This window comes from Taudactylus pleione, unplaced genomic scaffold (assembly GCF_031769625.1).
Source record: "Taudactylus pleione unplaced genomic scaffold, aTauple2 ptg000154l, whole genome shotgun sequence".
Taxonomy (NCBI): domain Eukaryota; kingdom Metazoa; phylum Chordata; class Amphibia; order Anura; family Myobatrachidae; genus Taudactylus; species Taudactylus pleione.
Window position 1 is genome coordinate 6,929,174 of NW_028284556.1, and position 18,511 is coordinate 6,947,684.

General features: G+C 42.5%; 1 protein-coding gene across 1 annotated transcript in view; it reads right to left on the bottom strand.

Annotated features, from left to right (window-relative positions):
- Nucleotides 1–17,519, bottom strand: part of DRC8 (dynein regulatory complex subunit 8) — a 56,914-nt gene extending 39,395 nt beyond the window's left edge. The window contains exons 1-2 of the mRNA XM_088474474.1: nucleotides 17,487–17,519; nucleotides 3,073–3,157 (exon numbers count right to left, since the gene is read on the bottom strand). Of these exons, the coding sequence (XP_088330600.1) occupies nucleotides 3,073–3,157; nucleotides 17,487–17,511 (110 nt within the window). The 5' untranslated portion in view covers nucleotides 17,512–17,519. The remainder of the gene's footprint in view (nucleotides 1–3,072; nucleotides 3,158–17,486) is intronic.
- Nucleotides 17,520–18,511: the final 992 nt, after the last annotated feature.

Below are 18,511 nucleotides of genomic sequence, written 5' to 3' on the forward strand. Positions count from 1 at the left end.
GTGTCAGTCTATGTCAGTGTGGATTTGTGTGTCAGTCTATGTCAGTGTGAATCTGTGTATAAGTCTGTCAGTGTGGATTTATGTGTCAGTCTATGTCAGTGTGAATCTGTGTATAAGTCTATGTCAGTGTGGATTTGTGTGTCAGTCTATGTCAGTGTGGATTTGTGTGTCAGTCTATGTCAGTGTGGATTTATGTGTCAGTCTATGTCAGTGTGAATCTGTGTGTCAGTCTATGTCAGTGTGAATCTGTGTGTCAGTCTATGTCAGTGTGGAATTGTGTGTCAGTCTATGTCAGTGTGAATCTGTGTGTCAGTATATGTCAGTATGAATCTGTGTGTGTGTCAGTCTATGTCAGTGTGAATCTGTGTATCATTCTATGTCAGTGTGGATTTGTGTGTCAGTCTATGTCAGTGTGGATCTGTGTGTCAGTCTATGTCAGTGTGGATTTGTGTGTCAGTCTATGTCAGTGTGGATTTATGTGTCAGTCTATGTCAGTGTGGATCTGTGTGTCAGTCTATGTCAATGTAGATTTGTGTGCCAGTCTATGTCAGTGTGGATTAGTGTGTCAGTCTGTCAGTGTGAATCTGTGTGTCAGTCTATGTCAGTGTGAATCTGTGTGTCAGTCGATTTCAGTGTGGATTTGTGTGTCAGTCTATGTCAGTGTGGATCTGTGTTAGTCTATGTCAGTGTGAATCTGTGTGTCAGTCTATGTCAGTGTGAATCTGTGTGTCAGTGTGTCAGTCTATGTCAGTGTGGATTTGTGTGTCAGTCTAGGTCAGTGTGAATCTGTGTATCAGTCTATGTCAGTGTGGATTTGTGTGTCAGTCTACGTCAGTGTTGATTTGTGTGTCAGTCTATGTCAGTGTGAATCTGTGTGTCAGTCTATGTCAGTGTGAATCTGTGTGTCAGTCTATGTCAGTGTGGAATTGTGTGTCAGTCTATGTCAGTGTGAATCTGTGTGTGTGTCAGTCTATGTCAGTGTGGATTTGTGTGTCAGTCTATGTCAGTGTGGATCTGTGTGTCAGTCTACATCAGTGTGAATCTGTGTGTCAGTCTACGTCAGTGTGGATTTGTGTGTCAGTCTATGTCAGTGTGGATTTATGTGTTAGTCTATGTCAGTGTGGATTTGTGTGTCAGTCTATGTCAGTGTGAATCTGTGTATAAGTCTATGTCAGTGTGGATCTGTGTATAAGTCTACATCAGTGTGGATTTGTGTCAGTTTATGTCAGTGTGAATCTGTGTATAAGTCTATGTCAGTGTGGATTTGTGTGTCAGTCTATGTCAGTGTGGATCTGTGTGTCAGTCTATGTCAGTGTGGATCTGTGTGTCAGTCTATGGCAGTGTGGATTTATGTGTCAGTCTATGTCAGTGTGAATCTGTGTATAAGTCTATGGCAGTGTGAATCTGTGTATCAGTCTATGTCAGTGTGGATTTGTGTCAGTCTATGTCAGTGTGAATCTGTGTATAAGTCTGTCAGTGTGGATTTATGTGTCAGTCTATGTCAGTGTGAATCTGTGTATAAGTCTATGTCAGTGTGGATTTGTTTGTCAGTCTATGTCAGTGTGGATTTGTGTGTCAGTTTATGTCAGTGTGGATTTGTGTGTCAGTCTATGGCAGTGTGGATTTATGTGTCAGTCTATGTCAGTGTGGATTTGTGTGTCAGTCTATGTCAGTGTGAATCTGTGTATAAGTCTATGGGCCTGACTCAGAGATGTACGCTAATGCCACCGCTGTTGGAAATGTGTATGCAGCGGATGTGAGAAAATTTGCAAATTTCGCAGCCGGCGGGATTTGTATTGAGACAACCACTGGTGGCTTCGCAAATCCAAGCGACTGTGGGCCTGATTCAGAGCCAGACGCTCTGACCAGAGCGCTCGCTCTGAATCAGGGCCCACCTCCATAAATATGGAGCGTCCTCCTGGACGCTCGTATAGCTGTGGGTCACCACCCACAGCATATACGAGCGTGCAGGATGATGGTCGCGATGGTCTTGACCATCGCGACCATCGCCACTGCGAGCAGAAGACTGCGGTTGAGTTTTTCAACCGCAGGGCCAGGAGTGATTTTGGCTCTATCAGAGCCGGAGATGCAGGCAGGGACACGCCCCCAAAAACTGTAGCGACGCGCCTGCATGTTCTTAGCCACCACCCCCCTGTTGCCACCCACAAATAGTTTCAGTCTGTCAATCACTTTGCGAATAAATCCTCAGTGTGAGTGATGATGGTAATGGATCTTGACTTATGCACAGACCACCAATGATCACACAACTGCGAGGAGAACATCATCCAACGTGGGTTTGGTATAAAATACCTACATGAAAAAGATAGACAATATCCACATGGTAGACAGTCAATAGTTTGACAGGGACAAAATGTCTACGCAAAAATGGTTGACACAAAAATGGACGACATGTTTTTTTTTTTTTTCTAACCCTAATCCTAACCCTAACCCTCCCCCCTGGTGCCTATCCCTAACCGTCGGAGTAAGTACCTAACCCTAACCATCCCTCCTAGTGCCTAACACTAACCATCCCTCCTAGTGCCTATCCCTAACCATCGGAGTAAGTGCCTAACCCTAACCATCCCTCCTAGTGCCTAACCCTAACCATCCCTCCTAGTGCCTATCCCTAACCATCGGAGTAAGTGCCTAACCTTAACCATCCCTCCTAGTGCCTAACCCTAACCATCCCCCCTAGTGCCTAACCCTAACTGTCCCTCCTAGTGCCTAACCCTAACCGTCCCCCCATAGAGCCTAACCCTAAGCCTCCAGTAAGTGCCTTACCCCCCAAAAAAGTGAAACCATTATTTTGTGTCAACCTTTTCAGTGTTAACCTTTTGATCCTGTCGATATTTTGTACCTGTCTATATTCACCCATGTCGACCTTTTGTATGTCGACTTTGTGTCCCTGTTGACCTTTTGTCCCTGACGACCTACTGACTGTCTACCATGTGGTGTCTATCTAGACATTGTCAACCTTTTTAATGTAAAGCTATTGACTGGAAACCATCCAACGTACAATGCTTAAGCGTAAAATATAGGGGAGTGGCAGTGCTAAAAGCTACATAGCCTTACCTGACATCTACAGTTTTGTTACCTTCATGGTCAAAAACTTCAAACGCTTCTGTGATTTTCTTTTGTAAATCTGATACAAGTGCCTCTGTGAAAGACAAGTATAAGACAGTATAAAACATAATGAGCAGTGCAGTTTTTTCAATCAGAATGCTATGATTTGGCAAGGGTGTGGCCAGGTGGTACTCTACACCACATATTCATAGAAAAAAAGCACTGGATATAATAAAGACTAGAACCATGAATCAACATAAGTAAATACCAGATGATACAGTATTGACTTGCCACCTCAGGTGCCCCTGGAATGCGGGGGCTAGCAGGGTGCAGGGATGTCCTGGGCTGGTAACCCACAAACACATGTGATGTCATAAAGTCTCAGAACAAGCGCCGGGAGCAGGAAGATGAGTGCCGAGCGCGTCCTAAAGGTATATCCTTCCTCTCCAGGCATCACACAGTCCGGAAAGGAGCTCTGTCAGGGAAGTGACCATGCTGTCACCCAGGGCGCATAACTATCACATGAAAAGATCTGCACAAAGAATATTTAAATAAAAACATGCTGGTGTGCATATATAGGAAGGCTGCGGTCAGTGCTGTGTGAAACACTAAGGAACCTATTTATCATAATATCAATAATTTTTTACACCTAAAGTCACAATGTGAAAATGTAAATGTTCACATGCATTTAGTAAGAATCTCTTGTCCGTACACAATAAGACCCCGTCCTGGCGAGGAGCTGGAAACAGTGATAACTTACACTATCATTCAGCTTCCACTATCACTCAGCTTACGCTCCCACTCCATACTTGCCAACTCTCCCTGATTGTCCGGGAGACTCCCTGGAGAGTCTAGTAATCTCCCTGATTGCACCTTACCCCCATTAAGAAGCTGATATATATAACCCCCCCCCAGAGATATATACATTCAAATGGGATCATTAGTATCATTTCCCTGCATTGGTTATAAGGTACAATGGAGGAAATGTATGAGGCCCAGAAGCGGTATCAGCGCACGTTATGTGCACTGAAACCGCTTCTCCCCGATGTATGATCGGGGGTTTGGGCGGTTAATGATGCGCCCCTGTTATTATCGGCGCTGCTATCTACAAGACAGCAGCGCCGATAGGCAGGGCAATGTATGAACGGTCAGATCGCCTGACCATTCCGCCTGCTGTAGCTGTCGTTATCGACAGCTACAGCCTGGCGCTGCCCTATCTCCACAGCAGGGACCGCAGACAGGTAAGTTTAAAATAATATGGGTGCAAAGTGTGCGATGCGGGGCCCACCTGGACTGCACCCATTATAGATACACCACTGACTTCTGTACTGTTAGGCCTCTTCCTTGTCTACAAGTACCTGGGAATACCTTCCAAATCCCTTTTCGTCGCACAAATCTTGCAGGATAGCAGGAGCGGGACAGTCCTCCAAACTGTCCTGCTAAGTTCGAGATGGTTGGGAGGTATGTTACTAGGCATTGTTTAAGGCAGTACCATTAAGGGAGCAGTAGTTTGGGGAGAAAATCCCTAAATCCAGGGAAAACATCAAATGGTATTTGGTACGATAGCTGGTTGTTATCCCATATTAAGAAGGACAGTGGTGCTACATCTACTGTGGGCTGTCCTCCTATGCTGTCACCATCTCATAAAGAGAAAAAATACTTTATTGTCGTAATAAAGATTTTTCTCTAGTCAAAATTATATCAAAATAATATTTGTTTTCTAGTTTTTAACTTTTTTTTAATATATATTTTTAATTTTGGATGAATCTGCACCTAGAATTCTGATATTCCTGGTCCAGTGTACCTGTAAGCAATGCTGGTTCACGGATGACCATAAGGGACCCCATCGGTGGGCGAGGAGGTAAGTCACTGCTTACTGCTGCCGGCCATATATTGCTGGGGTGTTGAGTGTTGCTCAGCTGCCCCTGGCATTTTTTTTTTTTAGAGCTATATCCAAAAAGCATTTTTTTGATACTGCAATGAGTGCTAATAGATAATTGGACTTTTTGGCGCTATTTGATAAATACACCTTTTGATCAGGAGGGGAATGCCAGTGTCAAAAAAATGTAGGTAATTTGTAAATGTAATTTATCATATCTTAGGCATGGTGCTTTACACTGCGGAAAGTTGCTTTATCTGGAAAACGGTAAATCCCTTCCACTTTGGATAGTAAATTCCATACCTGTGTAGCATCTGCTTTTTTTATTACTTTTTGTGTGGTGAGGTGCAGAGGTCATGTTATAGTAGGTTGTAGTGTTTTCAATGAAGGTGTAAAGGAAGCTATGTGCTTAATTGTAAGCCCCAGTTACCAACCACATGTTCCATTCTCTGGCTCCTAACCAGCTGCATGTGTTCCACTTTGGTGTGACCTGAGAAAAGTGGGGAAACCATCCTGGACCCCACAATAGTGACAACTGAGATAGCAGGACCATACAGAAGGCTGTGAGTGGCCATAAGGAAAATACTGGAGGTTTTTAAAATGTGTTAAATGGCTGATTTCTGCACTTTTTTATTAATGGTGGAAGAATTATAGCAAGCAAGCGTTTTTCAGCAAATAACAGTCTTTCCAGCATTTTAGGGTACAGAAGAATGTCTGTTAAGTCATTATTCAGTGTTTTAATACCATTATATAAAAAGTTGGAAAATAAATAAACAATGTTTAGCTCCCATCTGTTCTAAACCCTAGATGCTATTATTACAAAACTACATACACATACATGTTCCACATCATTTGAACCAGGGGTGAGGAACCTTTTTCTGCAGAGGGCCATTTTGATATATATAACACTATTTGCGGGCCTGATGGCGTGATGTCACTTGGGGGCAGTGCCACAATCGCCGGTGATCACAGCAATGCCTGAAGCATCCTGAGGATGCCCCGTGGAGCTATAAGGGCAGCGGTGTGACCATCTAAGGCATCCTAAGGAAGCTTCAGGTGGCACTGATGCATAGATACTGGCTGCAGAGTGCCATTCTAGGCACCCTGCTAGCCAAATGAGTCTAGCAGAAAAAAGCTCTAAGGGCCAGACCAAATGATACCAAGGGCCTTATAAGGCCCCCGGGCAGGAGGTTCCCCATCCCTAATTTAAACCATTATTTGAGCTGTTTAGAGAAATGCACCTGAATACTGACATGCCTTTATTGGCCAAATTATGCTATTTAAACCCCTCCAAATATGTGATTATTAATAGGGAGGGGAGAGGATCTGCACTGTGAGCCTGATTCAGACCCGCTAGCTAAGAAGCATACTCTCGCTGCTGCAGATGGTTTGCAGTGTGTATGCATTGTGCGCATGTGCATACCTTAGCGAAAGTTCACAATGCACATAGACAGCCCAGCAGAGTGAGTGACAGGAGAAGCCGTTTGTGGGTGGTAACAGGGGCTGGTAATTCAAAATGGGGGAGTGGAGGTGCAAATGCAGGCGTGCCTGCCAGAGGTGTGCATAATTATAAGACAGCATCATAGTACACGTCACCTGGCTTGTTTTTACACTGAAGTGCCCGCAGTCCTTCCGGCAGGGTATGGCCAGCCTCAAGAGCTACGATAGCATCCGATGTACCGATGGCTGCACACACTTCCTGGACATGGCGTACACAAGTGGGCATCTTAATACAGGCTGGTGGGTGTCTGCATACACTATGTGATCGCTCTCTAAGAAATACTGGGCATGCTAATGCCTTGCTGTGTGGTAGCACTGCCTACGCAATTTGCATACACATCATGCGAGCGATCGCATCTAGCGAGTTGCTCTGAATCAGGCCCTGTGCCCTGACATTTTTACCTTGAAATAAAGATTTTCCCTACCTTTTCTCCTGCTCAGGGGGGTGCGCACAAAAAAAGCACTGCAAGTTTGGAATTGAATTGCAAATGCAATTTGCGGTGCGAGTTTGAAGTGAGAAAAGCTTGCAGGACTAAATTTGCACCTACTTGAATTGAATAAGTGTTATGTCAGAACCAATAAAGGTAATGTACAGATATTACATTAATATACACCGATGCCTTCTGATGATATTAAAATGAACCTCTATATACCCCTGCCTGTACCTTCTAAAATCCTTCCTATAAACCTCTAAGGATGATGCTAATTTGCATACGCAGTCATACAGTAAATAAAGACTTAGACCTGGAATCTGTGGTTCCAAAGCACAAGTGTTATTCAAGTAAAAGTTCAGACAGTTACATGCAATTGATCCAGACACAATTTAGGCGCAAAAGGAATTATACAGACCCAAGTACAGTATACATACGCAGCGCTTCCGGTACCAGATGTTAGGCATCAGCAAGAAACCCCTCAGTCAGCATTCAGCAAGAAGACTAAAGACCCAGTGTTGGAGCACACATATTTATACCCGCCCAGAATAGACAGGACAATAGAGAAGTTTGCTGCTGATGTCATTGGTTCCCAGGGGAGAAGCATCTGTTACAAAGCATTTAACAGGCTGGTTCAAATAGACTCTCCCTGCCTCTAACAGCTGGGTGTCTTTCCCTTCCCGTCCCCTGTAACATCCTAACAGTTGTTCATGAAATATACATTTTGTTGCTTGTAGCCTCTGCAATCCATAACTCGAGAATGCATGATGCAACCTCCCCACCGATAACACTGGAATACTGTAAAAAGAGTACGCATCAGTACAAAACCAAACACGACTTGTTTAGCATGTATAAAACATTAGTTATCAAATATCTTTATTTCACAGCGTTTATATTAACTGAATAAACTTAAATCTTATATCTTAAAGCTAATGGAACCTTGTAAGTGAATATGTAATGTGTGAGTGTACGGGGTTTGATATGAAGACGCTAATTAACTAGGGACAGATGCGTGCGCATTTAGCTACTAAACGGTATTTTCATTCGGGGTCTTAAGCATAATGTGGGTATGTAAAATGGTGAAAGATGCAATCGCATGATGCTAATAATTGTGCATTCGCTACTGGGTGTCATGTTAGCAGCTCAATTGTGCGTAATGTGCGGTGTTTATGCATGAGATTCCATCTATGATATATATATATATATATACATACATACACACACATATCATTCCTCACTCACAGTTTCAGACTGCAATGCAAATGTGACTTCCAGCTGTGAAACTAAACCATCCTGTCTGGGTATGAAACTAAAACCTGTTTGGATTCAGACAAATCCAATTGTGTAGATCAATGCCTGAATTATATTACAATTGCCAACAGGGATTCCCAATTTGTATGTAAATCACTCACAGTTTCTGGTGCATTGTCTGTTCTATTTAGATTATCAAAAACATTGCCATCTGTTCTTAGCTCGTGAGTTGTAACTTAAAGTGACGCTGGTCGCAAAATGGCGTCTTGCAGATTCTTGTTTCTAAAATGGAGTCTAGCTGCCATTCGCAAGATGGCGTCGCGCGCGCTTCAATTTTAAACTGATCTTGTCTCAGCCAATTATCCAGCTTTGACAGTCCACCCTTTGATAGCGAACAACATGCTATCACAATCTGCTATTAGAATTTAATTTAGGCTTACATTTACATATTATTTAGTGTTATTATGGGATGGCACAAGGTGGTTCTTAATCCATCAATAATGTGTCTCTGGGTGGGGACATAAAACTACTGTTATACGCACACCGCGGATCTTGGAAGATCATGTGAAAGGTGTGGGAATGCACCAGTCTTATAAAAGCAGTCTTGAAGGGGAATTGAGACTTTACATTATCTGAGGTGTTCTTATAAATAACATTTCAATAATACATTCTATGCATGTCTAAATATAATACATTAAATAATGGTGTTTCCTAGCTCAGGGTTGTAATGCAGTTCTGTATTTACCTCGGTATTCATACTGGCCACCATCATGATTTCATTCTTTCGTTTTACTCTATTTTTACATTTTCCACACTTCAACACAATAGGAACACACCGGACACATATGCCAATTATTATGATGACAATTAGTATAAGGATCAAGAATTTGCCTATGCTGGCGATCACTTCCTGGACAAATTCCCCTAGACCTGAGAACCATTTCACTGGGTTCAGCCATGACACCCATCCTTCTATCTTTTCCCCTACTTCAGCCACTGAAGCATTATGGTTCTTATGAAATTCCCATTTTAGCTGCAGAATTTCATCCATCCTCTGGTCTATCACCTCCTTAGGGTTCGCTGGTATCATTGGTGACATAGGTGCAACATTTTACTCCGAACTGGGTGGCCAATGTTACGCAATACCCTCCAGTAACAGCAGTTAAATAATTCAGCACTAGCCTGTGTTGCACCAGTTCTTTCTTGTACGCTTGCAATTCTCTCCCTGTATACCTGAATGTGTCATTGTACATCTTGGTGATATTATCTATCAATTTAGCAAGTTCCTGAATATATCTAAAATTTAAAGTACCCCGAGCAATCCTGGTGGGATCCAGGGCGACTAAAACTTGAAAGCCAGTTGTCTCACTTATTAACTGAGCGGCTTTATGCACATCACCAGGTATCATATTTCTTTTGCCTCTGTGTTCATATTGCATTTGAAGATATGGTGAAGGTATATTTTTTATGTATACCAAGCATTTCAACATGTGTGAGGGTCATAAGTTCTGGAAGTATTCTTCCCAAATAACATAACAATTACAATACTAAGACTGGTCAGACACTCCCCTGGTTTGGTATAGCACTCCTCCTCCTGACTCCACTCCATCAGCTCTGCCATCAGCTCACATTCCCTTTATCGGTCCTCCATCACCGACACTCGGTATCCCCAAACAGATCATCACGACAGAAACTCTGGAAAAACAGAACTAGGATGACCACAGCATACCACTACATTGCTCCAAGCACTGATCTACACATTTCTTTAGCTCAGATATCTCACCGTCACCTTTTTAATCCTTCCGGCACAAGCTCGCAATCGACAGGTCCACGTTATTGGCCTTGTCTCCGCCTTGTATCTCCACCGGTTGGTTAACCTCCCTATAGTGAGTGGAATGGACCCACGCATCTTCCTTGGGCACCCATTGAGGATGTTGTATCGTCAGGTACGGACCTTTCCACCGATCAGTCAAACAACATGAGCTAAAAAAAAATTTAGATCATAACAAATTCTCCAGGTTTGACATCATGACAGCTTGCATTAAATATGTTAGTTAATAACACTTTCAATTTCTGTTATTCGCATTCATCTTCGTGAGACCCTGCACAGTAACCTCATTATCATATTTTCACATGAGGCTGCCAATTTTGAACAGTATCTCCAAGGGGGGCAAATAAAGGAAAAGACAGTCTGGGATAATCTTAGTGTTGTTACCCATCACCTTACACATGTTCTTGGAAACGTCACCTGTAAAATAAGTTGACCCATCATTTTTAATAATTCTAGGGATATAGTATCTGCATACAGGTTCCTGCAATTAAATCTTGTTATTAATAGCTACTGCTCTAAATAATGCCTGGGCCACTGGGTTGGATAATATTCCGAGTAGTCGACCTTAGCCTGGCATAGCTGCCGTTTATCCTTATCAACCTTGTGTCCTGTGAGTGGGAGACAAAGCACAACAGTTTAATATAATTTAAACATGACCTAAAATACAACAATAAATCATCCACATTTTACATTAGAACAGATCCATTGATAGGTTGAAAAGATTGTAAACAGTCATATAAGGCCTGGGAGAAGATACTGGGGTTGCCTATGAACCCATGGGAAACCCGTGTTCATGTGTGGTGTTCTTTAATTTGCAGTACTTATGTGTCCCGCTTGGTTGCAGTTAAAACATGTTTTTGAACGGGTTGGATGAAAGGATTGTTGTGGGAGTTGAGCAAGAGGAAAAGGTGGTGGGTATGGGTAAGGATATGGAGGATAAGGGTATGGTGGGAGGTATAAAGTTTGTGGGTAGTATGAGGCCTGTGGTTGTGTATGATATGTGGGGTAAGGATGTGTTTACTGTGGTGTGGGATTGGTGAGGACGTCTAACTGTTCAGGTGCAGGTGTGTGTGTGGGTGCAGGTGTGTCTGTTGGCCGTGATGTTATTGTCATTCCCTCCAGAGCTTGGATACTGATAGCCATTAGTTTTTTACTCTGGGTCTCTCTCTCTTCTTGGAGATGTTTTTATCATGTTCGATAGCGGTTTCTGTGAGTGTATCTATTGTGACTCCCCTCCAGCCAGGTTGTGAGGTCTGAACCCAAGTCTTTAAACTCTCTTTCAGACCATCCACAAGTACCGTGACTATCATTCCCCGGTGGTGAGTGCTATCTTTAATATCCTCTATCCCAGTTTACTGGGTGATAGCCTGCAGAGCCCGATCGCAATAATCTTCTGCAGTTTCACTCTCCTTCTGCTTAATGGTGAAAATTTTGTTACAGTTAACTATTACTGGAAAATATATACCCAACTGAGTTACATTGCAGGAAATGTTACCTTGGTTTACTTGGTCTGTTAAGGGAACGTCAATTATCCAATACACAATCCGTGATAAATTTTGTCATGTCGGTATTGCGTGGTAGACAGGCCCTTAACACCACACGCCAATCTTTATTAGTGGGTTCATGTGAACTACCCAAATTTCTCAAAAATCTTTGACATTTGGCTAATTCCTTTTTGGGATCGGGGAAATCATTTATGATGGAATTTAGTTCTGCTCTTGTCTGAGGACAATGCATTACTACTTCCCTCGTGGGCACTATACCGTTCGCATCTGCATTTCCATTTGGAACAGTTATTGTCCAAATGGGATGCAGACCGGTAGCGCTGCTACCTTTGACCTGGTTACCTGGCTGGGGGTTTAGTCTGCTGCTGCGTATGGTATGAACAACTTCCTCTACGGGTGCAGAGGGCATTAACACTTCCCTTGCTGTTACTGATGGAGATGGAGGCACCACTCGTGATTGTGGTGATGCAGCATCTATCATTTGCACAGCATGGGAAATGGCAGACATTACAATAGGCTCATCATTCACATCATAAACATTTTCTCTATGGTTGCTTAAGAGAGGGTACAAATTGCTTGTTACATTTTTATGGGTATTTTTGGTAACTGTACTTGCACCTCCATCCACATAAGGTGGGGGAGGTGAGCGTGAACTGCTGGCAATACTCTCCACGACGCTACCTTGCCGCATGGGCGTAACATTTTGCGGCTCGCCCGTATTGCAATTCAGCGTCGCGGATGTATTTTCTGGCAATGTGCTCACAATGCTAGTTTGCGTCGTTTGCACATTCTTAAGCCACGCATCCCCTTCATGCTGCCACAGTTTTAAACATTCAAAATATTTAACCTTTTTCTCTCGGGAGCGCATCAAACTGATGTGATCCCGGACATTATTTAATACATCCTTATCAAAACTACCAATTCTGGGAAACGGTCTAACACTCTTCATCGTCATTTTAAACCATACATCACAATACCTTATTGCATAAGTACCGTACTTAGTATGCATAATACGACGGGCCAATCCAATCGGAGCTTTCATAAGCAGCACATCATTGTCTAACATCTCTACTGTTTGCATGGCTCCCATTCTGAGACAAAATCCTACGCTTTTCAATAAAGATTTAAACTGGTGAAAGACAATCAAGATACTTTCACTTACCTGTGGACGATTTAAGTCGGCTGCGCCCACACACCTGGATAAGATTTGAAAAAGGCAACTTCCACACCCGGATAAGATTTAGTAAGGCAACTTCCACACCTATGGGAGTTTATATGTCGGCCGCTCCCATGCACCTCTCTACAACAAAGACAACATGTACACCTGCTACTGTGTATAGAACGGTAAAGCTACTTACCGAGCGGCTAGACTAACCCTTGCACCTAGCCCTTAAGGATCATACGATACCCTTAACTTTGTCCAACAAATATTCACTGTTACACACTTTTTCCTGCGCAGAAAAATAAACGTTAACCCAGATATTGGTAACAATTGAAAAAGGTAAACCTCAACGGCTTTGTTAAAACACGTGGCAGCAGAACCGGAAGTGCGTATACGCTATTGTGCGATCAGCCGCATACACAATAATGCGACTACCACACAACCGTATAATGACTTTTTAACTGCGTACGCAAAAGTGCGTCTGTTACTGTGCGCAAAACTGCGACTCAGCCGCGTATTCAATACTGCGGCACCCCTTTAAACGCTAGGTTCTATCAACAAAGGAAAACAAACTTTTTCCTTTCTTTTCCCTGGATTCTAGTCAGCTTCCTTTGCTCACACAAAAACGGATAGCGATTTTTCAGCACAAAGCGGTTACAGGAAAACCCTGTATGTGCCACTCCACCCTTTGCTGAGATATCGATAGCCGTATGTGCCGTGTGAGTAGGTAAGTGACTTCACTCGACGAGCCCCCATCTGATGATATTAAAATGAACCTCTATATACCCCTGCCTGTACCTTCTAAAATCCTTCCTATAAACCTCTAAGGATGACGCTAATTTGCGTACGCAGTCATACAATAAATAAAGACTTAGACCTGGAATCTGTGGTTCCAAAGCACAAGTGTTATTCAAGTAAAAGTTCAGACAGTTACATGCAATTGATCCAGACACAATTTAGGCGCAAAAGGAATTATACAGACCCAAGTACAGTATACATATGCAGCGCTTCCGGTACCAGATGTTAGGCATCAGCAAGAAACCCCTCAGTCAGCATTCAGCAAGAAGACTAAAGACCCGGTGTTGGAGCACACATATTTATATCCCTCCAGAATAGACAGGACAATAGAGAAGTTTGCTGCTGATGTCATTAGTTCCCAGGGGAGAAGCATCTGTTACAAAGCATTTAACAGGCTGGTTCAAATAGATTCTCCCTGCCTCTAACAGCTGTGTCTTTCCCTTCCCGCCCCCTGTAACATCCTAACAGTTGTTCATGAAATATACATTATGTTGCTTGTAGCCTCTGCGATCCATAACTAGAAGTTGCATGATGCGACCTCCCCACCGATAACACCGGAATACTGTAAAAAGAGTACGCATCAGTACAAAACCAAACACGACTTGTTTAGCATGTATAAAACCTTAGTTATCAAATATCTTTATTTCACAGCGTTTATATTACCTGAATAAACTTAAATCTTATATCTTAAAGCTAATGGAACCTTGTAAGTGAATATGTAAGGTGTGAGTGTACGGGGTTTGATATGAAGACGCTAGTTAACTGGGGACAGATGCGTGCGCTTTTAGCTACTAAACGGTATTTTCATTCGGGGTCTTAAGCATGATGTGGGTATGTAAAATGGTGAAAGATGCAATCGCATGATGCTAATAATTGTGCATTCGCTACTGGGCATCATGTTAGCAGCTCAATTGTGCGTAATGTGCGGTGTTTATGCATGACATTCCATCTATGATATATATATATATATATATATACATACATACACACACATATCATTCCTCACTCACAGTTTCAGACTGCAATGCAAATGTGACTTCCAGCTGTGAAGCTAAACCATCCTGTCTGGGTATGAAACTAAAACCTGTTTGGATTCAGACAAATCCAATTGTGTAGATCAATGCCTGGATTATATTACAATTGCCAACAGGGATTCCCAATTTGTATGTAAATCACTCACAGTTTCTGGTGCATTGTCTATTCTATTTAGATTATCAAAAACATTGCCATCTGTTCTTAGCTCGTGAGTTGTAACTTAAAGTGACGCTGGTCACAAAATGGCGTCTTGCAGATTCTTGTTTCTAAAATGGAGTCTAGCTGCCATTCGCAAGATGGCGTCGCGCACGCTTCAATTTTAAACTGATCTTGTCTCAGCCAATTATCCAGCTTTGACACTTTCCATCAGGTTTTATTTGCCATTTAAGATACAGATGCTCCTCATTTAACGACCGAGTTCCGTACCTACAACTAGGTCGTTAAATGAATCGGTCTATAAGCGAGGATCCGTAGTGCGGCTGGGAAGCAGCAGGGCCTGGACAGAGGATGACGTGCGCCTGCATGTGCCTCGACTCCAAGAGCGCGCCAATTCCCAGTCCGTCCTTTCCGCACCAAAGGCGCGCCTCCTCCCTCGCGGCAAGCAGGGTCTTCTGTGTTTCCCGCCGCCACAGTCACGCCTCCCTCTCCCGGTAGGGTCTGCCTTAGAATGTTCTTTTATTTTTTTTTGTATCCTGTAATTATTTTGGAACTGCAGTGCAAAGCCACAGTTAGTGGTTGACTTGTTTCCAGCTGATCGGAGAGTGGGTCGTAAGTCCGAGTGGTCGATAAACAGGTAGGTTGTTAAGTGAGGAGCATCTGTATTCAGATAAATATTTTGCAATCTGCAAACACTCCTTTACCACAAAACAGGTCAAAAATCATCATAGGAAAAAATTTAAATGCAATACAACTTATAAAGAAGCTCAGACATAACATATTACACGCCATTTTCTAAGTTATTACACATAGGTAATAATATTATTAAACCAATATTACATTCCCTTAAGGACTTCTCCTCCTCCATCTTACTTATACTGCTTTTATACCCACATTCCGGGTCTGACCAGGAGGTTGGAACAGGGTTCCAATCCGGAACAGACCCGGAATTTTCCCGGTGTTGGCTTGGCGCTGTTCACACCGGAGCTGCGTCTGCAGTGACCCAGCTTTTCCGGCGTTGAAGTGAACGCTTGGAGATGACGTCGTCTCCAAGTGCCACTGAAGCCGGGCAATCGGCAGGCATGCAGCACAATCCAAGTCATTGTGACCCGGATCGCTCCGTTTACACTGCAGTGTTTCACGGGTTATTCCCTTGTAAAACCCTGCAAGTTACCTGGGTTGGATTGCCGGGTCACTCCACCCGGGAATCCAACCCTGTCCCCTTTTACACCAAGGAGCTACCTGGGTTAACCCTGCAATAACCTGGGTTTTAGCTCTGGTGTAAAAGGGGTATCAGTAATCAAAACACAGGAATTAATACAAAAGTGAGAGAAGGAAACAAGTAAATGTAATTACTAACATTGAATAGCAATGCTTCTCAGAGTAAATATAGTAGAGAGACTCAACAATCATGTCTGTGGCTAGGACAATAACAACAATTGTTACGTTTTTTAAAAATTCTTCTGGTTTTCAGAACTTTCTGACTAATGAGTTTCACTTTCTAGATGAAAGTCTATAATCTGCGTAACACGGGATGCGGTGAGCACCCCGACAAGCGGGATGCCGTCTGCCGGAACCCCGGCATCAGAATCCCGAACGCCGAGACAATACCGCCGCCGAAATCCTGACATGACCCGGGATTCCGACGTCGGGATCCCGGCAGACGGCATCCCGATCGTAAAGACACCACGGAATGGTGAGTATAAGCCGTGGGGGGAGAGGGGACTTAGGTTTAGGTGCCCCAGTGAGTGTTACCGTTAGGCTCCGGGTGAGGGGAGGTTACGGTTAGGCTCCGGGCAGGGGGGCTAGGTTCAGGTACCACCTGGTGGGTTTAGGGTTAGGCACTAAGGGGGGAGGGTTAGGGTTAGGCACTAAGGGGGGAGGGTTAGGTTTAGGCACTTACCAGGGGGGAGGGGGGGTTTAGGCTGCAGAGTAGGAAGGGTAAGTATTAGGGTATAGGAAAGGAGAGTTAGGGTTAGGGGGTAAATAGGACAGGGGAACAGTACTCTTCCCCTGTAGGGATTTGAACCTTCGGTATGCCACTGTCAGTGTACTGACAGCCAGCATCCCGTCCATCGGTATTTCATACTGATTCCGTGTAACACTAATGCATGACATAAAACTTAGAATAGCCTGTAGAGTTAATAAACTTGCAACACATATTAAAAATATAAACACTTTACCTTGAATGATAAATAACTCTATGATTAAAATTAGCTGGCAAATGTGCAAGCACAAAGCATGTATTGCATAGTTGACAGCATTTCAAAGCAGTTTACAGTGAGAAGCTGTGAAAGTGCTATACATACTGTCTGTAGTATAATAATTTAGTATGTATGTATGTACAGTATGTATGTATGTATGTATGTACAGTATGTATGTATGGAAAATAGTAGTAGTGTAGTACACTACTACACTACCATTACATATTCACTGAACATAGAAAGTCTCCTACTCTACATTCGAAATACTCTTCTGTTAATAAATATAACTTACAGCACACGAAGAGCTGCATCGTACATACAGATACACTTTACAGTAAACACTGAAAACAGGGAAATTTCCAAATATAACATATTCCAGGGGCGAAACTTGACACTATCCATGGAAATAAAGGGCAACTGGCACCTGTGGTATCATCAGCATGAACTTCAGTTCAAATGTAAAATTGCAACTACAAGTTGCCCTTATCACGGCTTCTCTATTATCCCATGCATGTGACGTAAGTTATCTCTCTCTCCCGGTGTGTCTGGACAACAATCATTTTAAAACCTGGGATTAGTATTTGTGTCAGCAGAATTTTTTACTCTTACAATTCAAATATTCTTTAATAAATTCTGTTTCAGTATGAAAGTTGCTGTGTCTCACTACTTACCGGCTGTCTCCTTCTCTGCAGACATGATTGTTGTCTTTGGTTACCATGGCGACGCAACCTAAACGATTGCGGATCACGATGCCGCCATCTTTAAAAAGGTCTAATGCCCTAACGAGCAACTTTGGCCGCAATCACCCGGCCCATACATGTTAAGTTACGCGCCACAGTAACATTAATGGCGTATTTGCAACAGCCGACTATTATAATGTATCGTGATGAACAGCAAACACGCTGTCTTGTTATATCCGACACTAGATGATACTATATAGATAATGATGATGAATAAAGATAAAAATGATACATAAATGATACATACATGATACATAAATGATGTTCGAAAATAACTTGGCTGCTTGCTGGTTACCAAGTGACCTAATTTACATCGAAACGTGGCTGGCATCATTATATTCAGTGTAGTTAGAGTATCAAAATGACGACCCTTTCATAATGTTGTTGATAATTAGTGGAAAAATTAGTAAAATATATTATAAAATGTAAGAGTTACACATTACAGTTACATGGTTAACAACAAATTATTATTATTGCGATTATTCCACCTCATAATTCAACACTAATGATGCAAGTAATATGTGTATGGCAGAAAAGTATCTGGTATTGGCATTCAATACACCCTTTGTGATGTTGCTTGGCTGCCTCCTGTCCTAAGGACAGCCTGTGAGATGAAATGTACTGTACGCTCTACATTCTGCCCAGCTGTCTCTGCTAATTGTTACTCCACTGTGTTTCTGTACCATCTGTCATTGTAAAGCTATCTGCTGACCCTGGACTCTCCCACACTATTGCACTCTAATTTACTCTATTTAGAGTAATAATATAAATGTTTGAGTTTCTTTCTATAAGCGTCTTTTAAATAATTTTCTAAGTTAATTTAATTCAAATAATTACAATAATGATACATTCCTATTACACAAACAACACTGTGATAACCTGCACATTATTAAGTAAAAATAAATGAATAAACTAATTGATTAAAATATACTACAATCAATGGTTGTCTGTTAATA